The sequence below is a fragment of the Phyllostomus hastatus genome, unplaced genomic scaffold, assembly GCF_019186645.2.
Source record: "Phyllostomus hastatus isolate PE091 unplaced genomic scaffold, TTU_PhHast_1.1 phas_contig_34, whole genome shotgun sequence".
Classification (NCBI taxonomy): Eukaryota; Metazoa; Chordata; class Mammalia; order Chiroptera; family Phyllostomidae; genus Phyllostomus; species Phyllostomus hastatus.
In genome coordinates this window covers 13,610,008-13,635,956 of record NW_025333857.1, presented here as the reverse complement: position 1 = coordinate 13,635,956, position 25,949 = coordinate 13,610,008, and the positions used below count along the sequence as shown (strand labels likewise).

The 25,949-nt window shown below is 39.6% G+C and overlaps 1 protein-coding gene across 1 annotated transcript in view; it reads left to right on the top strand.

The window, feature by feature from the left end:
• The first annotated feature begins 1,577 nt into the window (after positions 1–1,577).
• Positions 1,578–25,949, top strand: part of ADAMTSL1 (ADAMTS like 1) — a 924,426-nt gene continuing 900,054 nt past the window's right edge. The window contains exon 1 of the mRNA XM_045840784.1: positions 1,578–1,813. Within this exon, the coding sequence (XP_045696740.1) occupies positions 1,724–1,813 (90 nt within the window). The 5' untranslated portion in view covers positions 1,578–1,723. The remainder of the gene's footprint in view (positions 1,814–25,949) is intronic.

Sequence of the window (25,949 nt, the reverse complement as noted above, 5' to 3'; positions counted from 1 at the left end):
TCAAAGGGAGATTTACTTTTTATCTACTGTTTTTTCATTTTTGTTCACACCTTAGGAATTCAATAATTATGCACTTAATGAGTAAATGGATGACTTCTGAGAAGCAGCTCCTTTACCATATAGAAAAACAAAACCCCCTATTCTGGACACAAACACTGCTCCTGGCATATATACATTCATTTTCTAAAAACATTTCTGCCCTGACTGTGCCTCTCACTGTCAGCAGACAGTCTGTGTCTGGTCTGTTTACGCAATTGAAATGGGCAAGATCCACCTCTGTCTAGGTCACTGATGGGCTGCAATGTTTAAGTACAGCATTTGGCTTTAGGAATATGTGGACTGAATGAATGGTTGCTAGGGAGTATGGCGGCGTCTTCATTTTAGGCTGGGCTCACTCCAATGCTTGCACGTGGGAACTTCACAAAAGTTATTTCACCAGCACTGCGCTGAATCCTCTTATCGTAAGGAGTTTACTGAAGTGGGGCCAGCTCCCCGCCTCTGCTTGCTTCCCTGCCAAGGTTCCAGAGGGGTGGAGTGGCCTGGAAGACCGCTGGAAGAAGGGTGGGGTATTTGCCTTCTTATAAAGATGCTTTGGGAAACTGGCTCTGGAGCGCCAGGTTTTCAGAAAGAAATAAGCCTGGGTCCCAATGGCAAAGAAAAGGACACGGAGGCTTGTTTGCTGTTAAGGAGAAAGCCTGAAAGTTCCAGTGTAATTTATAAGAGGGTGGCCCACACCCGGAGAAGCGGCACCCTGGCTTGCCCCCAGAAACTCATTGGCACAAGACATCAAGGGAAGTCAGTCTCACTAAACCCATTTCTTGGGCTCCCTATGCTTGTTGCTGACTTCTGGTTCCTTGCACCCTACTTAGCTGTCATGGGTCCCCGCTGATCAAGAGCGAAGTCCTCTTTCCCTAGATTCAGGTTGGAAATAAATCAACTCCATGGGAGAATCGGTCTGTGCGCCCAGGGGACTGGTCCCCAGGGACAGACTAGCAGAGTGTCAAGTTCAGTTCTGCCCCAATGTATGGGGTCGCAAGTTTCCTAGTCATCGCCCCCTCCAAATATTCATAAACTTCCCCCCAGTTCCTGTAGGTCTTTGCGTGGCTTCCAGGGTTCCAAGTTCCAGGCAAAATGCGCAGGGAATGGCCCTAGGGACTCGTTCCAGAAAAAGCTCCAGAGTCCTGGAACAGCTTTTCCTTCTCATCTGGCATTTACGCAGGGCATGCAGGATGGCATTCCAAACCCGAGTGAGATGTGTAGCACCGGACGCTCCCTTTTAAAAAGAATAAATAAAGAGAAGCCAGCAGATAGCCCCGGTCCCCAAAGCACTCTATGCGGTCCCTGCACGGGGCGGGCAGCTGGGTGTCTGCGCTCTCCGCCTTCTCTGGGCTGACCCAGGAGGGGAGGAGCAGGAGCCGGAGGGGGTGCTGGGGGGGTGGGGGTTGGAGCGCTAACCATCCCGAGCCAAGACAAGCAGCACATTCACAAATAAGGCCCCCACCCCCAGCGCACGCGCTCCCATTTAAAGCAGCCGGACTCCACCGCTGCAGGACAGTTCTGAGAAGACAGCGGCCAGACGCAACCCTGCCCCGCAGGCTCTGGCTCAGGTCAGGAGTCCGTTCCCCAGCCGCAGACACCGAGCCTCCTCAGCCTCGCAGGAAGTGGCTACAGTCTTCAAGAAAAGTCCTGCCTGGGACTGCCGCCTCTTCCTCTGTGGGGGACCATGGCAAGGCGGCTGGCTGCGCCCCGGCACTGGGCACTCTTGGTCCACATTTTCGTCAGCACCTGGTACCTGTTCTTTGTCGCTGGACAGGTAGGGCATTTGGTGTGGCTTGCATCCCTTCCCTCTCCTGGCACTTTTCTAGTCTGTGCTTCGATGGAGAGCGCTAGAGTTGGGGTGTGCTCTCTCAGCAAGGGATTGTCCTGAGACTGCGCTGCCACTAGAGCTGGGACAGGTGGCATGGGGTTGGGCAAAGGCGGCCCCTCGCGGTGAGCTCTGGGCTGGCCGGGTCAAATCTGCACTGAATCTCATCACAGCCTCCCGGGTCCCACCTTCCTGGCCTCGCCGGGGTCCTGCCTCCAGCTGGGCAGAGTCAAGGCATGTAGGCGGTGCCTCAATCCGGGTGCGGTCATCTCCCGGGGAGCCGGAGACCCTGCACCCCTTCGTGCAGCCCCTTCTCTCCTCCCTGGTGGTGGCTCGGGCGGTACTGGGGAAGATCTGGTGCTTAACATCTTAACATGGAGCTTCCAGACCTGGCTCTGTCCCTAACTAGCTGTGTCATTTTGGTTAAGGCTCCCCATAACTCCCCCCTACTTTTGTCCTTTCCTTGAGTGGTGAACTCTGACATCCTCACCCCAGGGCCCTTGCGGCATGTCGTGGTGGAGCATCATAAGACGTGCAGACGCTGGACCAGGTGGGCTCTCTGGTGCCTCTGCAGCAGAGCAAGGGGTGATTCTGGCCGGTGCATGAAGTCTCCTCCCCAGCACGCCCCCTTTGAATTCTCCTAGGGGTGTCTCTGATGCCAAAAGAGGTGTGGTATTGGGGAGTTCTCCTTAGTGGGTGGCTTACACCCCAAAGTGGCAAAGAAGGGCCCTGGGAGAGTCTCTAATTCATAGTTTGGCCACAGTTTATTCCTGAAGGACTCAGGAGGGAGCTGCTTAGGGAAGGAGCAGGTGTTAATCAAACCCATGATGCATGTAGTGTCTTTGGCATTCAGACTTTCCAGAGTCAGGTAACTTTTGATTAAACCTAGTGATTTAGGCAGTTTGTACATCATTTAACCTACATAGATTTGCCGTTCGCAATATTATTTGGGTAATTCTGGGAAAGTGCCCAAATCCTCTTGGCGGGAATTATCGCCAGATAGCCTCCCTTTCCTCTGTTTTGCTTATGGAGGCTTGTCCAAATCAAGGGATTTCCTTCTCTGTTACTTAACGTTTGAAACTTGTTTTGGATCTTTATTTTAATGGTCATTTTGATTGCAATGGTGCACTTTTTGACACTGAGTGAGGATCAAGAATGGTGGTTAAGAAGGACCAGGGCAAGCTGACCAGCAAGAAATGTTCAATAGGGAACACCTGCTCAGATTGGAGTGTAGAAAAGCATTGTAAAAGCTTGCCTTAATCTGGAACTTCCTGTGCCAGGGTCACACCCCAGCTCCTTTGCATCAGAATCCTTAGGTGCATGGGGCGAGGCTCTCACACCAGAATTTATAAAAATCCAGGTGATTCTAAGGTAGAGCTGGGTTGAAAGCCTCTGTGCAAAAATCTGTTCTTATGTAATCATGATCCTGAAAAGAAACTCGAAGAACAGTAGAGAGAGCCTTAGAGAAAGACTTGGGAGACCATCTTAACATGGAGCTTCCAGACCTGGCTCTGTCCCTAACTAGCTGTGTCATTTTGGTTAAGGCTCCCCATAACTCCATTTCCTCATCTGTAAAACGAGAGTGTTGGCCTATGTTTCTGAAGGTACTGCCAGCTTCAAGAACACCAGGCAGGTTGATATCTAACCCAAATCAAGACAGAATGCCTTGCCTTGTTTTTAAATACCCACAGGGGTAGAAATTCTCCCTTACCCTTGAGATTTTGTTAAAATATCTGGTAATATTTAAATACAGCAAAGATACATAATGTAGTTTCTTAGACTTCTGGGGTATTTTTGGTTTTGGTGGGTTTTTTTTTGTTATACTTGATAACTCTACCTTTTCAGACCTATTTCAAGTCACGTGGTGCTTTCTGGATGTTCAGGACAAACTGATTTTTGTAGCACCACACACCTGTTCTTCCTTGCTCTGCTTGTCAACCAACTTTCTTCTGGATGAAGATGATGAAAGCAGGTTTGAGCTGTGTGTGTGCGTGTATGTGTTGGAAGTGGTTTATTGTTTAACTCCAAATGACTCTTTCTAGTTCCATTCAGCAGGGCTGCTCTGCACATGTGAGGAGCCTGACTAAACTTGTCAGGGAAGGGATAGAAAAGAGTTTAAAGTGGTAGAGGGTTCTGTCTTCTGAGAAAATACAATACAGTTAACTTACTCAGGTGTTGGTCAGAAGCCGCTGATCTTGCAACACTTTCTAATGTCCTCACTTGTTTATTTTAAAACCCCATGGGTGTTATATCTAATCAGTGATTTGACTGACCAGAAACTTGAGGATACTTAATATCAAGAAGAAGTCATTATTTGGCAATAACCAATGCCAAATAATTTGAAGTTGTTTGGAATTTATACATTCTTTAAACAGTTTTTAAATCAAAGCATTCACACACAAAGTCATGGCTACCAGAGTCATCAGATCATATACATATATTAGCTATTCTAAAGGGGGATCTGTGTCCAAGAGCTTCTGGCTCCCGCAACTGAATTACACCTGAGCTTTATTCTCTGAAAGTCCAAGGAATGATTTAAATGCAAATAAAACTCTCACTATTTCTCCTTTCTTCTCACTGAACTTCTGCTTTTGTTCTGGCTAAATTATACCCTGTCCTCCCACCCCCAATTTGCAAGATTCTTTTCTTTCCTTGTGAAACTTGAAGGTAGCTCACTGTTTAGATTCTTATGAAACTAATTATTTTACTGATATCAATTTCAGTTCATCAGTTGAACCCAAATTCATCCTATTGCCCACATAACTCCCAGGTAAGGAACTAGATAATTAGGGTTTTAACCACTGGGAGTTATCACCTACTTAATGATGCCTATAACCTATCTGTAGCAATCCCCTGTAAAAAGTAAATAAGGTTGTAGGAAAGGGTTGGGGCTAGATCAGCATAAAGCCACTGCTAGTGCTTAAAAATGTCACTCAGTGGCAATTCATGTTCTTTTGGTGAGATATCAGTGACAGCTCATGCAAACATTAAAAATGAATATTTCCACTCTCTCTGTATTCTAAATTGTATTCTTGTTAGGAATTCAGTAATGAAGTAAATAGTTTTAGGGTGGCTAGAAATAATTTGTGCCTTTACAGGCACCTAATTTTCAGCTAAACATTTTGAAGAAAAGAAGCCTTGTTTGTTTTTGTATGTTCTTGATCTTGTTTTATTTTTTTATTTTCAGTTTTCATGTGGTAATTTTGCATGGTTAAAAAAAATCTAAGGAAAAAAATTTAAGGGCTTATAAGGAAACAAACTTCTTGTCCTACTCTATCTCCCAATCTCAGATCTACAGCCCACAGGCAACATTCTTTGTTTGTTTGTTTCTTTTGTGTTATTTTGAGGTATGCTTGACACATAATAAACAGCATATACTTAAAGTGTACAGTTTGATAGGTTTTGACATATGTGTACACATGAAAGCATCACTGCAATTTTCTCATTACCCTTTGCAATCCCTCCCTGCCCTTCCTTGCACACAACATCACCAGGCAAACAGTGATGCCCTTTTTATCACTATAGATTAATGCATCTTCTAGAATTTTATATAAATGGAGTCATACAGTAGGTAGCCACCCCTTTTGATCTTTTTTTCTTTCATTTAACATAATTATTTTGAGGTTATCCATGCTGTAGCATGTATTAATTTGTTCCTTTTTATTTCTGACTATTACGTTGTATGGATATACTAGGGTTTGTTGTCTATCAACATTCCCCTATTGATGGACAGTGTGTTTCCAGTTTCTGCCAATTATGAATAAAGTTGCTATGAAGATTTGTGCACAAGTCTATATGGACATGTGGTTTTATTTGTTTTAGGTACATACCAAGGAATGGAATAGCTGAATCATTTGTAGGCATATGTTTAACTTTTTAAGAAACTCAGTTTTCAGAAGGTTGCACTATTTTATTTTATTTTACTTTTTTATTAAATTGAATGGGATAACATTGTTTAATAACATTACATACATAAATTTCAGGTATACAACTTTATAATACAACATCTGCATACTCTGTTGTGTGCTCACCACCTGAAGCCGTGTCTTCTTCCATCACCACATATTTGACCCCCGTACCCTCTTCATTCTCCCCATAAACTACTCCCCTTCTGGTAACCACCGTTCTGTTTGTACCTCTAAATTTTCTTAATTGTCGTTTTCTTTGTCCATTTGTTGCTTTCTGGTTTTTATCCCACATATGAGTGAAGTCATATGGTTCTTGTTCTTTTTCTTCTGATTTATTTCACTTAGTGTAATACTCTGAAGATCCATCCATGTTGTTACAAATGTCACTATTTCATCTTTGTTATAGATTAGTAGTATTCCATCGTATATGTGTTCATTATCTTCTTTATACAGTCATCCATCAAAGAGCACTTAAGGTATTTCTATGTCTGGGCTATTGTAAATAATGCTGCAGTGAACACAGGGCTACCTATATCTTTATGGATAAGTGCTTTTAAAAAAATATCAGGTAGATACCCAAAAGACAGATTGCTGGGTTATATGGTATCTCTATTTTTAATTTTTTGAGGAGCCTCCATACTGTTTTCCATAGTGGCTGTAACATTTTATATTCCTACCAGCAGTTTGTGATGGTTCTCTTTTCTCCACGTCCTCTCTAACACTTGTTGTCTTGTCTTATTGATAATAGTTATTCTAACAGGTGTGAGGTGGCCCACCTTACATTCTTACTGGCAGCATATGAGATTTCTAGTCCCCTGCATCCTCACCTGGTGAGGTCAGTCTTTTAGGGTAGCTATGCCAATATGTATAGCAGTAGCTTTTTCTGGGTGTTAATTTGAAATCTTCTAATGATTAATGATGTTGAACATTTTCTCATGGATTTATGTATAATCCATATATCTTTGGAAAAAATTTCTATAAAAACATTTCATCCATTACTTATTGGATTGTTTCTTTTCTTACTGAGTCCCTGAGAATTCTTTATGTACTCTGGCTATAAGTCCTTTATTAAATGTATCATTTGCAAATATTTTCTCCCACTCTGTGGGTTGGTTCTTCATTTTCTTAGCAGTGTCTTTGGATGGGCAGAAGTTTTTAAGTTTGATAAAGTTGAACTTACTGCATTGTGAGGTTTTTTTTTAGTAGATTGTACATTTACTCTTATTTTAAAGAACTATTTGTATAACTTGGATCACAGAGATTTTCTCTTAGGAGTTTTACAGTTTTATGTTTTACATTTAGTCTATGGTTTATTTTCAATTAATTTTCATATGTAGTACAGGATATGGAACAAAGTTCTTTTTTTTTTTTGCCTATGGATGTTCAATTGTTTTAGCACATTTGTTTTTGAAAAAGCTATTTTTCTCCATGGAATTGCCTTTGTGCCTTTGTTGAAAATAAATTGCCACATATGTACAGGTCTTTTTTGGATTCTCTATTCTATTCCAGTTGACTATATATCTACTGCTGTGTCGGTACCACACTGCCTTTAATACTATGGCTTTACAGTATGTCTTGAACTCAAGAAGTGTGATTCCTCCAATTTTGTCTGTTGTTTTGAAGGACAGTGATTTAGCTTTCCCATATGAGGTTTAGAATCACTTTGCTGATGAAAAAAAGATGTGTGCAGGGATTTGATTGGGGGTATTTTAACCTATATATGTATTTTGAGAGAATTAGCCTCTTAATATTGAGCTTCATGATCCCTGAACATTATATAACTTTTTATTTAGGTCTTCTTTGATTTCTCTAAACAATATTTGGTAGTTTTCAATGTGAAGGTGTTATGTATTTTGTGAGATCTACACTATTTCATATTTTTGATGCTTTTTAAAAAGATACTTTTTTTTTAAAGATTTGTTCCTGATCATTTCTTGTCAGTATTTAAAAACAACTCATCTTTAAATGTTCTTATTTTCTTCAACCTTACTAAACTCACTTATTAGTTGTGGTAGCTTTTTTGGTATATCACACCAGATTTTCTACAGATATAGTCATGTCATATGCAAATACCGTTCTTCTTTACCAATCTGGATGCTTCTTATTTCCTTGTTTAATAACACTGGCTAGCATCTCCAGTAGAAGGTTGAATAGAAGTGGTGTGAATGGATATACTTGCCTTGTTCCTGATCTTAGGAAAAAAAATAATTTGATTGTTTCACCATTAAGTATGTTGTCAGGTGGAGGTTTCTTTTGAGGAAGATCTCTTTATTTTTTATTTCCTGAGAGTTGTTATCAGAAGTGTATGTTGGATTTTGTCAAATGCCTTATCTGAATCTAATTATTATGTGATTTTTAATTAATTAATTATTTATTTTTAAAAGATTTTATTTATTCATTTTTAGAGACAGGGGAAGGGAAGGAGAAACAGAAGAAGAGAAACATCAATGTGTGGTTGCCTCTCTCTTACCCTCTACTGGGGATCTGGCCCACAACCGAGGCATGTGCCCTGACGGGGAATTGAACTGGTGACCCTTTGGTTTGTAGGCCTGCACTCAATCCACTGAGCTACACTAGCCAGGGCCATTTTTTTTTTATTATAGTTTGTTAATATGGTGAATTTCAGGGGAGAATGGGTATGGTTTACAGGAATAAATTTAAAGGACACATGGACAAAAACTAGGGGGAGGGTGGTAATGGGAGGGAAGTGGGGAGGGTTTGGTGGGTGGGCTGGAATGGGAGTAAAAGGGAGAAAACTGTACTTGAACAAAGATTAAAATAAAAAATATATGGTGAATTAATTGATTTTTTAAGTATTAAACTCACCTTGCATTCCTGGGATAAACTCAACTTGGTAATAATACATTATCACATTTTTTTACATTGTTGTATTCAGTTTACTAAATTTTGATTAGAATTTTTACATCTCTGTCTATGAAGGATATTGGTGTGTAATTTTCTTGTAATGTCTTTGTCTGGTTTTAATATTAGAGTAATGCTGGCCTCACACAATAAGTTAGGAAACATTCCTTCCTTTTCAATTTTCTGGGCGAGTTTGTGAATGATTTTTTATGAAATATTTGGTAGAATTCATCAGCAAAGCCATCCTGGAGTTGGCATCAGGTGAAGATTTGTAATTATAAATTTAAATTCTTGAATAAATATAGGGTCATTCAGGTTATCTGTTTTGTCTTGAGTTAGCTTTGGCAGTTTGTGTCTTTCATGAATTTGTCTATTTCATCTAAGTTTGTGAATTTATTATCATAAACTAGCTCATAACAATTTCTTACTGTCTTTTTAATATTATTAAAACATGTACTTATATCACCTGTATCATTCTTGGCATTATTTATTTATTTATTCCTTTTTCCTGATCAGTCTGCTTAGGGACTTATCAATTTTATAGATCTTTTCAAAGAGGCAGTTTTTGGTTTTATGGATTTTTCTCTATTGATTTGTTTTCTATTTTATTATTTTTTCCTCATCTTTATTTTCTTCTTCCTACTATTTCATGTTTTATTTGGTCTTATTTTTCTAGTTCCTAAGGCTGAGGTCATTGATATGAGACATTTAATGTTTTCAAATGTAAGTGTTTAATGATATAAAATTTTCCTCAGTGCTGTTTTAGTGGCATACTGTAAATGTGTGTGTGTGTTTTTTTAGTTCAATAAGTTATTTCCCTTTGACTTCCTCTCTTACCCATGGGTATTTTCAAATGAGTTGTTTAGTTTCTAAAAATTTAGAGATTTTCCAGATGTCTTTGTGTTAGTTTTTTCTAATTAGTTTCAATGTGGTCAGATAACTCAGTTTATATAATTTGAATTATTTTAAATTTATTGACAATTGTTTTGTGGCCCAGAGTGTGGTGTATCTTGATAAATATTCTATGTGTATTTGAAAAGAACTAAACTTTCTACAAATTAGTGTCTTCTAAATTTTCCTGCTCAGTTTATTGAGTAGATTATTGTATGAAACTCAATTAGGTCAAGTTGGTTGAGTGTTTTTAAAATATTCTGTATCTTAATTGGTTTTTGTATACTTACTGTATCAATTGTTGAGAGAGGGATCTTACAATTTCCATTTACCATTGTGAATTTTTCTATTGCTCCTTGCAGTACTATCAATCTTTGCTTTATTTATTTTGACTCTGTAATTGGATGCATAAACATTTATTGTAGAATTATGTTTTTGGTGAATCGACCCTTTTTCATTATTAAATAAACTTCTCTATTCCTGGTAATCATCTGTGGTCTAAAATTGACTTCATCTTTGTCTATGTTAATATTAGGTAACATTTTTAATTCTTTGAGATTTTTTTATGTGATAGATACTTCCATAGTTTTTTCTTTTTGAATTGAGGTAACATTGTTTTATAACATAAGTTTAAGGTATACGACATTACAGTTCAATATCTGTATACACTATAATGTGCTGGCCACCCAAGGAGTAGTTTCTGTCTGTCACCACACAACTGACCCCCTTTACTCATTTCACCCTCTTTCATAGTTCTTCTAATACACCCCTAATGTGATTTATCATTTTCCATTGGATTTCCATTATAATATGATTCTTAACTTTCACAGCCTATTTTTGTCAATCTTTCATTTCCTTTATTACATTTAAAGACTCAGTAGTCAGTATTAATATACTGTAATGGCTACAGTGTGCCAAGCAATGTTTTATTATCCTATTTTTTCTAGTGTATTTTCTTTTTAAAGAAACAAACAAAAACCAAGACTCTGACACCATTATGGTGATCACCAGAGGGAAAAAGTGGTTGGGGAAGGTAGTAAAGGGTAAAGGGGGTCAAATATATGGTGACAGAAGTTTTGGCTTTGGGTGGTGAGAACACAATATGATATACAGATATGTATTATGGAATTGTACACTTGAAACCTGTATAATTATAATAACCAAAGTCACCCCAATAAATTTAATGAGAAAAGAAATAATAAATATAACAAACAGCTTTCTTGAGATATATTTCATATATCATACAATTTGTCCATTTAAAGTACACATTTAAGTGGTTTATTATATTCATGGATATGTTCAATCACTACCACAATTTTAGAAATGGTTCTTACTTCCAAATGAAACATTTACTCTTTAGCTATTACACTGCTACTCTCTACTCACCCCTGCCCCAAGCTATCACTACTCTATTTTCTTTCTTTATAGATTTTCATACCCTGGATTTTCATATGAATGGAATTATGCAATTACATAAACTTTAAGGGTTGGTTTCTTAGTGTGTTTCCACCATTCATCCAATGGCATATATCAGTACTTGATTCCATTTATGGCTGAAAAATATGTCATTGTATGGATATACCACATTTTGTGTATCCATTTGTCTGTGGACGGACATGTGGATTGATTTCACTCTTGGCTGTTGTGAGTAAGGCTGCTCTTAACATTCATGTGCAAGTGTTCGTGTGGACGTATGTTTTCATTTTTGGGGGGGTAAATATTTTAGGCTTTGTACTGTATCTGTTACAACTCTGCTGTTATAGAACAAAAGTAGCAAAAGACAATATGTAAATGGTTGAACCTGGCTGTGTTCCAATAAACTATTTACAAAAAAAACAGATAGTGGGCCAGAGTATTTGGCCCCCCTGGACATAGTTTGCGGATCTCTGAACTAAAGTGTGGTGATGCTGTGCTTCCATGTGGATAATTTAAATTCAGTATGGTAAGTCCTTCATGGACTTTCAGTGGATCTATGTTCAGGGCATATTTATTTTCATATGTCTTTGATAGTTTCCTTGCCAACATTTTATGTGTTTTCTTTTTGTGAAACTGTTGTTAGTCAGTTTTCAACCATCTATCTTTAAAAATCTTTTCTCTTGTTTTTGTTATACTTTCTAAAAGATTTTCTCAATTTTATTTTTCAAATGTTCTTTAGATAGATTTTCAATGAATATTCCCAGCTGAAGGTAAAATGTCACACACCCTATCCCCTTTTGCAATATCAGGGACTCCAAGTCTGAAACCTTTCTGGACTTTCAAGGACAAAATGGTCTTGCTTCTCACCATGATATCCCTATGTAGGCACTGCTCTGTCAAGTCACTACAGTTATTCCACAGTTTTCCATATTCTAAAAATCTATTAGCATCTTCTATCTGTTGTTTTCTCCATTCCAGTTCTCATCATCTTTATTTATTTAGTGTTATTTTAGCAGATATTTGGGGGAGAATAGAGAAAACATGGCATTCAATCTGCTGTGTTTAACTAGAGTTTACACTACTTATTCTTTCATCATTTCTATTTTCATGTCTTGATTTGTCTCCAAATCTCATTAAATCTCCTTCTGGGTATTATGCACACTTTTCAGATAGTTATACTTTTTTCCCCCCAGAATAAATGTAAATGTTGCTTCGTTTTACAAAAAAAAACACAAGACTTGAATTCTAAAGACCTTGCTCAGTTCTAGTTCTGGAATTACTGACCTGTGCAATTAAGAGAGTTACATGTTCTTCAGGGAAGGGGATCGATGCTTACTGCCTGCTTGCCAATTGCTAAACATGACGATAGGTACTTTCTCTAGGCCCACTTTTGTGTTCTAGTTTTAAATCTTCCAGTAACTGTTTGTTTCCTGTTCTCTGCTTAAGTAAAGAGAGTCTAACCTATTTGCTCACAAATACAGCACAGAAACATTGTTTTACAAATTTTAATGTTAATATTTGGAAACAGTTTTATGAGAGAACATGGAGTTGACATGATGTAAAAATCTGGCCATAAAATATCATATGTGGTCTTAGCATTTATTCTCTAAGGTGTGATTGAGGTTTAGGCTTTTTTTGTGGTAAAATGAATGAGAAAATAATTTTGAATAGTTAGTAATTCTGTATCAGCTTTAATATTTTATTTTGTAGTAGGATGATCTCTAAGTGGGGAATTGTGCATTTTGGGGAGGGGTGGAGTGGGTGGTGCAGGAGCTACATATTTCTTTTCAGCTCTGCTCATGACTATAGGATTATATAGCCAGAAGAAGCCTTAGAGATTCTTTAGTGTTTTGGTTCACAAACTTCATTGTGTATAAGTCAGTTTGGCTGTATCACACAATTCCAAAGGTCACCAGAGATAGAGCTGTCCAACTAAAAGCTGAGAAGCTTTTAAATGGCCCCTTCTTAGGGATTCTGATTCAATAGGGAAAGGATGGGTCCTAGGAATCTGCATTTGTTAGCTACCCCATCCCCTCATCCACATATCCACAGAGGATTCGGACACAACTGGACCACAGATCACATTTTGGGAAACACTGTCCTGATCTATCTTATTTATGGGTGTGAGAAATAATGTCCTAGGAAGTCGAGTGACATGTCCCAGTTTGTTAGTGGGAGAGGTGGGAGTGGACCACACGTCTCATAACTCTGTTCGGTGATTTTTCCCACCAGAGCATACACTGTTATTTTAGTGTCTAGTTACATCATGAACTAAAGATACGAACCACCAGCTTAAAGTGTCTGTATTTGTAGTAACCTCAGTTTTTTATAAATGGTTTTCAGATGTTTGGGAATAGCTTTAGCTCTCAGTCACTCTGCCTGCAGCAGAGGAATGATGGGGGAGAAAAAGGGAAGGAAAACCCTCAGCTTTCACCCCACCCCTCCTCACACACATAACCTGCTGGAAACTGGCTTCTGTGTATTTTCTTCTCGAGTCATCATGACCCTAAAAGATTAACAGATACTTATTTAGAAAACTGTCCAAGGCATCCAGGAACTTGACACTTGATGAAAGGGAGAGTACGTGCTGCGGAACACCTTCTCTCCTCAAGTGCGATGTAGCAACTGTTGCTACATTCTTGGAGGAAAGGAAGGAAATGTTTCGTGTGCCTATTATTTAGATGTTCTCCCCATCTCTGTCACAAACCAGCCAAACAAAACACAGGCTGTCTTCTGAGTCATGCACAGTCTACAATGCAGTACTACACATGGGAAGGAAAATTTTCTTTTCTGCTAATAGTCATTGTTAAACATCATGTACATTGTATGAAAAATGATAATTGTGAATTTTGTTTCAGAAGTCAGTTGCACAGAAATAAAGGTCTTTGATTATTAAAGAGTATTTATTGATATAAGCTAAAATTCAAATTCTCATATTCCAGTGTTCCTTTTAAAACTCTTAGTCAGGATGGGCTAGAAAATGCTATAGTAACAAACAAGCCCCCAATCATAGTCACTTACAAACAGCTTATTTCCCCATCAGGCTACATATTCAGTGTGGATTGTCAGGAGGGCTTGGCTCATTGTGTGTGCTCAGGAATCCACACTGACAGCAGCTCCTTCTCAGCCCATGTGCTCCCATAGCTGCCAGGGCAAGTAAAGCAGAAGGCCGCTCTGCCTTCCACAGGCTGTCACATGCTTCCACTCAAAGTGGCAGGTATCATATCTGCTTACATTTTATTGGCCACGTTCAAGAAGGTTGAAAGTGTATTGTTATCATGAACCCAGAAAGTTCTCTTTCTTGCCTTGGTTTAAACATCCTTAGCTTTTCCAAATTTCCAGCCTTCCAAAATGTGGCCTGGATGTTTACCTTTTCTGAATGTGTGTATATATGTGAATAGAGGTTCATTGACATTGCTGTAAAATGATTTAACATTTTCTTTGACTTATCCATTTTAATTTTTTAAAGATTTTATTTATTTATTTTTAGAGAGGGAAGGGAGGGAGAAAGAGAGAGAGAGAGAGAGAGAGAGAGAAACATCAATGTGCAGTTGCTGGGGGCCATGGTCTGCAACCCAGGCATGTACCCTGACTGGGAATCAAACCTGCAATGCTTTGGTTTGCAGCCTGTGCTCAATCCACTGAGCTATGCCAGCCAGGACTCCATTTTATTTTTTAAAAAATTTGTAATTGTTAAAATGCACATACAATTTACCACCTTACCCTTTTTTAGTGTATTGTTAATTAGTGTTAAGTATGATGACAGTTAAGTATGGTCTTGTTATGCAACCAGTCTCCGGCACTCTTTTCATCTTGCAAAGCTGAAACTCTATAGCCATTAAATAATAACTCCCCATTCCCCTTGCCCCTGGTGACCACCATTCTACTTTCTATGAATTTGACTCTTCTAGGTACCTCATTTAAGTGGTACCTCATAATAGTATTTGTCTTCTTGAGATTGGCTTATTTCTCTCAGCATTAAGGTTCATCTATGTTACAGCATGTGTCAGAATTTTCTTCCTGTTTAAGCCTGGTTAATACTCTTATTTATTAACAAAAGTATTATATTAGTAATTGTTACTAATAATTACTATTATTAACACATGTTGTTTATTCATTCATCTGTCCATGGACACTTGAATTGCTTCTACTTTTTGGCCATTGTGAATAATGTTACTATGAACATTGGTGTTCCATTATGTTTCACGTGGGCTTACTCTGTATAAAAGAGAAGCAATACCTTCTTCAGACATCTGGTTTACTATCTGAGAGGCCCAGAAAACAGTTATTTAAATGATGAACTAAGAGGCTCACTTTGGGACTCTTCTGCCAATGGTTACAACAAAAGCTGAGCAATATACCACCCCCCTCCTATGCATTTAACTATATCATCAGAGCCAATGGATGGACTCTTGTGTTTGGTCTTGTATATAACGTGCAAATCTTGACCTTTTCCAAGAAAGGACACAATATGTAGTTAGCACATTGATTTTCCTCTTAAAATCCAAGAGCACGGCAAAAAGAAATAATTTTCTTCCTTTTTTTTACATCTGACTCAAACACTGTGTGAAGGGGGGTCAAATACAAATCAATGTGTAAAATGCAGGCATGCAAATTAATTGCATGCATAGCACAGATGCGTGGAGGGGCAGGGTGGAATTTTGGGAACAGTGTTGAAAAGAAAGGAAGTAGACCAAGATCCAAACTCTGCTTGCTACTTGCTAATTGCATAGTTTTGGACAAATTAGTTACATAGCCTTTCTGAGTTTCATCCCCACCCCCCTCCTCAACCTCTGAAATGAAGAGCTTGAATTCCATGATCTTAGTGGGTTAATACCACTCAATCATAACTTCTAAAACGAATAGGAGTTTCCAACCTTTTCTGATGTGAGCACTCTTTTAACACAGAAAAATATTAATAGGTCTGTTTGATGAATTTTTTAGAAATGAAATCAGAATGTGGAAACTCCCCTGCTTAACGCCTTCAGAGACTTTCTGTTGCCTTTAGACTTGGATTTCTAAGCCTTTTTTTCATTATCGCCTCCCTTTTTAGACATTTTAAGACAATTTCCCCTAAGTCACCCCCACTTCCATGAGATTTTAATGCTGTAAACTGTTTACATGTGGCCCTTTGAAGGGCCTTGAACCATTGTTATTTAAGTCCTCCCCTCTCGTACAAACCAATTTTTAAGCCCCTCAGAGGTATGATCGCCCACATTGAGAATGTATGTGTTTAGACTAAGGTTGAAAATCCTTACTGGTCTTCAGGGCCTGACAGCTCCATTGCCTGTTTAGACCTCCATAGTCCCTGCCCCTACTTCTCTTGCTCACTACTGTCAGTCCGGTCCCCTGGCCTCCTTTCTGTTCCTCAAGGGCATCAAGCTTGTTTCTACGTCAGGGTCTTTGTACAAGTTGTTCCTTTTGCTGGAGGTTCTTTCTGTATTTTTGATTAATCAGTTTATGCTCATCCATCCATCCTGTAGCTTAAATATCACTTCCCCAGAAGAACCAGTGCCTCCAGCTCACCCTGCCCCAGTGCACATTAGATTTCTCCTAAGAGGCCCAGTTTCCTTCAAGCACTGGTAATTTGTAATGATAAATGTATTTGTACTTTTATTATATGTCTGCCATCCCCAATAGATTGTAAGCTCAAAGCCAGAGACTGACTTATTTCCCTCTCTACATGCCACATCTAGTTCAGTGCCTGGAATTGTTGAAAAAAGAATTAATGGAGTGTTTTTGAGAAAATATGCAGTGACAAAAACTGCTGCGGACTTGGTATTGCTTTTTCAATGAATGTATACACTCATGTTAATTGTTTTCCACAAAGTAAAATACATTTATACATTGCTAAGCACAATAGCACATATGTTACATGGATTAGGTAAGGAAACGCTAGCTGCTAAAGCAATAAAATCCTGAAATATCAGTGTTTTGACAAAATAGTTTATCTCTCATTCACATAAAAGTCCAATTGGCAAAGCTGCAGTGCGGGTAAAGGATCCGCTCCAAGTGGTTGTGTGGGGACTAACCTGAGGAAGACCATCCTGTCTTTGATCCATGACTTCCAGGGTCCCCCTGGTGCTACGTCTGGATGACAGAGGGGAGGAGAATTTTGAGAATTGCCTGGGAGGTTTCCTTGGGGGTGGCCTTGTGAGTGGAATGCATGCTGCCCACACTCATTTTCTGCATTTCTGACCAGACTCAAATCTCCAGTTAGGTCTCAATTCCTATTATCCTACCATGAGAACTCAGTCACATAGCCACACCTCCTAGCCAGGGAGGCTAGGTGACCACTGTGAACTCAAGTAAGCTGGCTTCTTCCATAATACCCTTGGAAATCACACATGTGTGTACAAGTTGATATGTAGACATATGTGGATTTACAAACCACCTTCAGTTAATACACAGGCCCTGTGGAGTTCAAGACCCAGAGAATGGGAACCACTAAAAATAGGAGTATGTGAATTTTATTTCAGGAGAGGTTTTTGTCTAGCTCATCGTTTTTTATATTAAAAGGACAAAGAAGGTGGGCTAAAGTTGACAGGGTTTGGGAATGGGATGTGCATTAAAAGTGCACTATATTTATCTAACCTAACAAAACAAATAATTGCCATAAAACGACCGATCTTCCCAGGCTCTTGTTGTGTGGCTATGTTCAGAGAGTACAGATTAGCATCTTGTCAACTGAATGTAAGCCCAGGTGGGACTCTGGCTGGGCTGCTGGCAGCACTGTCATTAATAAAAGGGAGGCTTTTTCTTTTCTTTCCTTTTTTTTATACCAATGGACTGTTTTCAGTTCCCAAATCACCTGATAAGCCCTATTCTTTTGATGAACTACAAATAAAAACTAGTCCTCCATCTCATGGGGCTGTTAATCAAATAGTGTCTGTTTGAAGAAAAAAAAAGGCCTATTTCATGTCTGGCTCATAATACCACAAGGCAGTTGTAATTGAACTACGAAATCATGATACTGTGCTTTTACCTGGGCCAAAGCTTACCTGGCCATCCTTCTGGTTTGTCATTCTCCCCCATGCTGTGGATGGAAGTGGAAATATGAGCCTGGGCATTTCTTTGTGCACACTTTGTGAGCCTTCTCAACTCTGCTCCTTAGCAGAAGGAAAATGAATTCTAAGCTTGGTGGGTTAGGTGGGCTCCTGTGTTACTTCTGTTTCATTGTCTAAAGGAGCTTTTGAGATTTGCCTCTTTCTTTCTCTTTCTGTCATCTATCTGACTGTATAAGCTAGTGATTGCTTTAGAGAAGTTGGGAGAAAAAAAATCAGCATCTGGTGACCGATGGTAACTCCAAGTAGAAAAATTTTGTACATTTTAAACTCTACAATTTCAAATAAGTTCATTGGCAAAGTGGATTTTTTCAGCAAGTATAAATGTTTTCCACCCACTGCCCCTTTCAGTTCTTTTGCTTTGCATTTGCATGGGGTACAGTTTCAGATCAGTGTTGTCCTGCTTTCTGTGCCTCTGATGAAGCTGAAAAGTGTTGGATTGACATTAGCAGAAAATTGTGGCAGTTGTGAACATAAGTTCAAAGCAGATTGGTGAGGGCACACTGGTATCCTTTTTGGTGCCTTAGTAGGAATAGTAGAGAGGTTTATACTAGTTCCAGTCAGGGCCAGAGCTGGACGAGGGACCTCCCCAGGGCAAGGGCCTGCAGCTTGGCAAGCTTCAGAGTGGTGCTGACTTGCAACAAATTGGTGGATAACCTTCTCCTGTGTATTATGAAACATGGTCTTATTCAGAGCAAGACAGCAATGTAGAAGCTGGGGAGAAACAGCTCTGTGTGACCCCTGCTACGGGAGCAGTATTGGAGTTACATTTCATTCAAATCCTCTTATGAAGAGCTTTAGGTGTCCCTGTATTTGGCAACATGGCAGTTCCTGCTGGATTTTGTGCTGGGTCTTCCCCCAAGTAGAAGATGGCTGTTCAGAGGAATGCTTATTGAGTGGGAACTGGGAGCCTGTCAGCCAAACATGAGCTCAAGTACTTCTCCTTCCTTGCAGCTGGAGTCGATTATGTTTTTAGCTGCCACTGTTAATGAGTCAAAAGCAGCATCTGTGGAGAGTGGGGTTGGCACTTTCAGGGCGGTCTGCCACCTTGCCATCAGTTGCTCCAAAGCGAGTCTTGGGTGTAGAACAGATAAAACTGGATGTTGGGTGAGTGGTTCTTTGAGGCTGTTTTTGAGGGAAAATGGGAAATGATGGAATCTGACACTGAGTGACTTGCCAGTTACAGTTTATACCACTTACGCTTTTTGTGTTCTTATTGCTTTTGTTTTAATTAGAAGGTCTTCTAGTGGCAAACTTAGTTTTGGTTGAAGGTACAATAGAGTTCTCTCCATTTTAAAGGGTCTTCCTATAGTCATCAATTTTGGGGGGTGATTTCTGAAGCTGAGACTCAAATAGATGACATGAAGCCCTCCCATTAAATTTGTTTCATTCATTTTGTAAATCTTTTCTCTGTGTTGGGTGGGAATAAATATATTCCCTTTGGTGCAGGCTGTCCCAGAAAACATTGTTATTTTAAATACAGTGATCTAAGTAATCAGGTTATTACAACAGATTATTATTCTTCATATCATATTTTTTAAACCTAATGTAAGTAAAATGCAAGCTCTTTGGAATTTATTTGGGATCCGTAGTCTTGATCACTCCCCTTTTGCAGAGTAACCTGATACATGATCTTTCCCCTAAATTTTAGGACACATTTCTTCAAACGAGTTGATTTTATTTTCTGGATTTGACCAATCACTTCTTTCAGATCAACTAAACTAGACAGTTAAAACCTTCAAGGAAAGGACTAATCCCTATACATCTTAGGTTCTCCCCGAAGCTCAGTGTAGCACCGTGCACAGTAGACTGTCCTTAGATTAAGTTGTATGCCTTTCTTTTGGCTGCTATAATAAAGTGCCACAAATCAGATGGTAATTAAAAAGAAAGAAATTTATTTTCTCTCAGTTCTAGAGGCCAGAAATCAGAAATCAAGGTGTCAGCAAGGCCATGCTCCCTCCAGAGACCCTGGGGCAGAATCTGTATCTTGTCTCTTCTAGCTTCCAGTGGCTGCCAGCAGTCCTTGGTATTCCTTGGCTCCAGTCTCTGCCTCTGTCTTCAGTTTACCTTCTGTGTTAAACCTCTCCGCCTCTCTCTTGTGGTGGCGGTTAGAACTCACCTGGATAATCCAGGATAATCTCTTCATGTCAAAACCCTTAACTTAATCACATCCGCAAAGACCCAGACATTGGGCATGGCATAGCTTTGGGAGTCATTATCAAGCTTACCATACCCAGGTATGGTTTTTGCATATTCCTGTGGCCAGTCATTGGAGGTTCATCTAAAGCTCTTAACTGCAAGGATATATGCTTCTGTTTTATTTTTTGGCAGGATGTTTGCTTCAAGTCACTTCTGTTTTAATACCTGCTTGTTCTTTATTCTTTGCCTTTAGGATATCAAATTATTTGTGGTGAAAATGGCTTTCGCTGCAGTAAGAATGGCTTTGGCCTTGGCAGTCTGTCATTACTAGTGAGTTTCACATGCTGTTTGGCACTGAGGACACAGCATTATAGCTATCATTATGGAAACTAATGAAAAGTTGGGCGTGGCATCCAGGGCAGGTTTATAATGCATATATAGGTTATGGGACATCAAAATCTTGTTACTAACATATGTAGTTTCCCCATTGTCTTAGTTACAAGCATTTTAAGATTCACTCTGAGCTTTTTCACAATTCACTTCTTTTGAAATACCCAATCCATAATTCCTCAACTCTACTGGGACCTACAACCCTTACTGCTACCACCTTTTCACTTACCTCACTCACCTTCCTTCCCTCCATGGCCAGCTTAAATGCCTTGGCCAACCATTATAATCACTCCCTCATTTCTTTCTCTCCCTCTGCTTGGTGCCCTCACTTGGCTAAACCTTAACCAGAGTTAAGCCCACCTATGCAGCTGAATGCAGTCGCTCTAAATTCATGATCACTGTCCTCAAATGGGCCATTATACTGCTCAGCAATCATACTATATTTTCCTAGTGCATGCACTCTCTCACTGAATATTTTCTTTCTTTTCTCTGATTAAACCTCCCACTCACAACTTCCTATTTGAGGGAAAAAAAAGCTATCAGAAGAATCTCCCCATTTTCCTACTTACCTGCCCCTAGTTCACATACTCAAACTTCTCTCCAGTTATGAAGGGTAAACCATCTACTCCCCTAACAAAGTCCAATCTTTCCGCCTGGTGTTCCAGACCCCATCCCCGTTTGTCTAGTCAAGGATATTGCTCTTTGAATAATTCTTCCCCACTTTTCTGTGCCCTCTTTGCCTCTTCCCCCTTTCCCTCCCTTGAATACTGAAATTTTGCCATCAGCACACGAGTATACTCTCATTTCTGTTACCATAAAATGCTCTCTTGATACTACTTGCTCCTTCATTTACCACTCCCACTTTTGACTCTCTTATACATTGAAACTCTTTGAAAGAGTAACATATATTTGCTCTAATTATCTGTTGAATATAGTGTGGTCAAGCTTTTACACCATTACTCCTCTGGCACCATTTTTATCAAGGCCATCAGTATCCTTTATACAACCAAATCCAAAGGACAGTCCTCATTTTACATGACTGACCACTTAACACAAATGGTCATTCCCTCTTCCTGTAACGTTTTTCATTACTTGGCCTCCAGAATGCCACTTTCTCCTTTCCTCCTGCATTGCAGGTGGCTTCCCTTTTGTCTCCCCTACTCCCCAAACACCAGTACTTGGACTCTGGTTTTCTCCACACTCAGTCCTTGGTAATCTCACTCAATATCAGGGTTTTAAGTACTAATTAGACTCTGATAACAGATTTGTATCTGCAGCCCATAACTTTCCTAAACTCCAACCTCACATATTTACCTCCCAATTAGCATTCCTACATGGATATTGAATAAGTATCTCAAACATAACAGGGAAAACTGAGTTCCTGACTCCCCCCAAGACAAACTAAAAGCAGACTGCTTCTCTTGCATTATCCCCCACTTCCTTGAAAGGTAACTCGATTCTTCCCTTTGCTCAGGCCAAACACTGGAGTTGTTCCTGATCCTCTATCTCTGTTGCACCTTATATCTAATTCAATGGCAATGCTCTGAGCTCCTCCATATATATATATATGTACAGAAAAAAGTCACTTTCTATAAATCTTCAACGTCACCATCTTGGTTCAAATGATCTACTTCTAGTCTGGATTATTGGAAAAGGGCTATCCAACTGATCTCAGCTTCTTCTCTTATCTCCCTTTAGTCTGCTCAGTACAGCATCCTGGAAATCTTGTTAACCTGAGTCAGGTCACAGGACTCTTCTATTTAGTAACCTCCAATGTGCTCATCATTTACTCCTTTTCTTCTTAAAGTAAAAGCTACAGCTTTAAAATGACTTCTAATGGTCCATAAATATGGCCACCTGTCTGACCCTCTCTCCTCTGGTCTCCTTCTTATTGTGCACCAGCCACATCAGCCTTCATGCTGTTCCTCAAACATTCCAGGCATCCCCCACCTCAAGGTTTTGCATTTAGTATTCAGTACTTTATAAAAACAAAACAAAAAATATTTTATGCTCATTTCTACTATAATTTGGGGGCTAATATGCATGTGGTTCTTCTAAGCAGAATTTCCTTGCTATTTGCTAAATAAAATCTAATTCTGTGTGAAATGAGTTTACATGTAAGAACCTGTGCTTTATGTCATTTTAGAGACTTGTTATCTCTCCCTTTTGCATCTCCACAAAATAGATGAAATCTTCATTGTCTTACGCATTTTTTAAAAACATTGTGGTGGATTTCTTTTTTATTTTTAATTTTATTTTAATCATTGTTCAAGTAGTTTTTTCCCTTTTACTCCCATTCCATCCTGCCCACCCATCCCTCCCCACTTCCCTCCCATTACCACCCTCCCCCTAGTTTTTGTCCATGTGTCCTTTAAATTTGTTTCTGTAAACCCTTCCCATTCTCCCCTGAAATTCCCTCTTCTCTCCCCTCTGGTCACTGTCAGCCTGTCCTCTATTTCAGTGTCTTTGACTATATTTTGCTTGTTTGTTTGTTTTGTTGTTTAGGTTCCTGTTAAAGGTGAGATCTTATGGTATTTGTCTTTCACTGCCTGGCTTACTTCACTTAACATAAGGCTTTCCAGCTCCATCCAAGCTGTTGCAAAGGGTAGGAGCTCCTTCTTTCTTTCTGCTGCATAGAATTCCATAGTGTAAATGTACCATAGTTTTTTGATCCATTCATTTACTGATGGGCATCTAGGTTTCTTATGATTCTTTTATCTCTAACTACTGTGGTATATACAACACTCACTGGCACTATAGACTTAGAAGAGTGAAGGTACCCCTAACCTAAGTAGAAGCTCACAGATGACAGAGGCCACGTTATGACAAGTCTTCTCTCATCCAGGGCCTGTGAGGGAAAGAACACAGGCTGGGTACTACCTCCACCACATAATTGGCAGTGTGATCTCAGGCAAACCCCATAATCTCTGTGGCCTTTGTTTCGCTTCTGAAAAGGAAAAGATATTGAACCAGTGACTCTCTAAGGCTCCGTTTAGCTGTAGCAATCTGTGAATGTAGACGGGAGCATCACACAGGCCATAAATATCTGCTAGATTACCAGTACATCAATGTCTTTCCCTTTTCTTACCTTTTTTTTTGGGGGGGGGCAGATTTCGTGTTAAAATTTTCCACCAAACAGCAATACCGGAGGCAGCGGACTTACACAGGGTACCACCGCTGCTGATGGCCAAATATCTTCCCAGCTTAGCCACTGCCCACATGGATGGACTTTGGCTAGAAATTGGCCAACTTTAGTCCCCTTCCACAAATAAACTTTAAAGTACTCCCTTGAAGAGTGAGAAGCTGCCAGTGGTACTGGCAGTGAGTTTTATAATTATTTTTTGATGTTTTCCATGTGAGTTTTGGTTTGAGGGCTGTGCGTTTGGTTGGGTTGTATTGACAGGTTTCCCGTGGACATGCTTCACACCTGATGGCCACGCAAGAACCAGTGTGGTAGGATAGTTCCTGCTTCCCCAGGTCCTCTGCTAGCATCTGTATGTGTCTATTGCTCTCTCTGTAGCTGTAACTTATGCCAACCTGTCCAGCTTGTGCCTCATGCATGGCTGCTGCTGGGGAAAGCCTAGGACTCCTCAGCTTAGACATGCTGAGTAAGGTCTTGGAAAGCATTTTCCCTAAAATGCTGTTGCAGATAATGATGAGGGATAACCACACAAGCCCATTGCTGTGGGCCAGCCTCTGGCCTTTCCAGGGAGTTTTTATCTCCATGTTTGAAATGATGAAAGTGATGTAGGTATTAATTAGCAACCAGTAAAGAGTTGAGATAAATTGGAACCCAGACTTTTCCCACTTCACAGTACATGTTCTCTGTACTGCTTGGAACTTTCTCTTAGGTGTAGCTAGTGCCAGTCCTAGATCCTCTGTGGTCAGTAGGTATTGACCGATTGATCAGAAAACCAGATTTTTAAATCCATATCATTGTTTTAAAACAATTTCTATGTTTAAACTAACTTAAAAACTTTGGTAATGTTAACCCTTTGTAGGTTGGGGGGCTTGGTTTACTTGTGGAATTAAGTGCCATTTTTTTGTTAGTTACTCAGATCTCTCTTACACTGAAAGATTAAGATAATTGAGGTTAGTTGAGAATTGGCCTACTGTATATCATTGTCCAGATTACGTTTTCTTATCTTACAATAAAAACTAAATCCTTACTTCCACTAACAAAATCACACAACTAGAAATTAGGGAAAAAAGAAGGCTCTAATGTTTTCTTTTAAAACATACATCTTGAGGTTTGAATCAAAATGATAGTGTTTTATAGTTCATATCTGTTGAATTGTGACACAGTGCACCTGCTTGCTTTTAAGAAGAGAAGTAATAGAAGGTTTAAAGAGGAGGGAAAGTGACGTGGACACCCAATAACTCTTCAATGATATCCTGATGAGTTAAGCATAAATGAATCAGAAACAGATGGACTCCCCCCCCCCACTTGCAATACACATGGGTTTAAAAACCAAGGGAAAATACGCTTGGGGAAAAATATTTTTTTGTTAAAGCCCAAATGTTTGAATTAAAATTTAAGATTTTCATAAGTTCCAGCTAGTAGTTGTGTGCACTCATCTCTAATTTAGATGGGTGTGTGCATAAGTTAAGCATTTAAACTATTCTGTGGAGCCGCTGTCAGGGAGGCATAGCAGTCCTGTAAAATGACATAAGGCACAAGGGCCTTATGTGCAAACTTGTTTCACATGGGTTCTTGGGTATTGAGTAACATGAATTTCATGTAATTTGATTCTTGAAAATTTCATAAGGTTTACCTCAATCTTTGTGTGTGAAAGTGGAAACAGTTTCAAAGGGATACCTCCAGGTGCTGTGCTGGGCATCCTTACTCTTCATCCTTCTGCCAAGGGTGGAGTGTCATCTCCATGACCTTGTACTTAACTGACTCTCCTTCAGTTTCTTTGGTCATTGTTTCACATTTGGTCGAAGCCAATATTCCCCATAATTTGTTCCACTAGCTGCAGGTGTTCCTATGAACTTTGACTTAACTTTGACTTTACTGTAAACTGGAAAATTGGAGAGAGGTGTCAGTTGGATGTCAGGAACCCCCTTGGCCATGCAAAAGCTGAGTGAGGACTAGAAGAGATTACCCAGTCATCTTCCTCTCGTAAGATCCTTCCTGGTTGACTGGCTTAACTTGCTGGAGTGTCTTTGAGGAACTGTAGGAATGGTGACCTTTTAGGAGCACATTTTTCTGAATTATGAATCTGTTAACTCTAAGCACATCCATTGCTTTTCCTAATGTCTGCCTGGGTATCTTGCCACCAACAGCTCTGCCTTATGCATCAATCCCTGCTAGGAAGGCAAATATCACTCCTTATGCTTATGCTCACTCCACATTGAACTCTTACCAAATCTTTCCATTTTTTTCCTCACTAATATCCATCAGTTCCCACT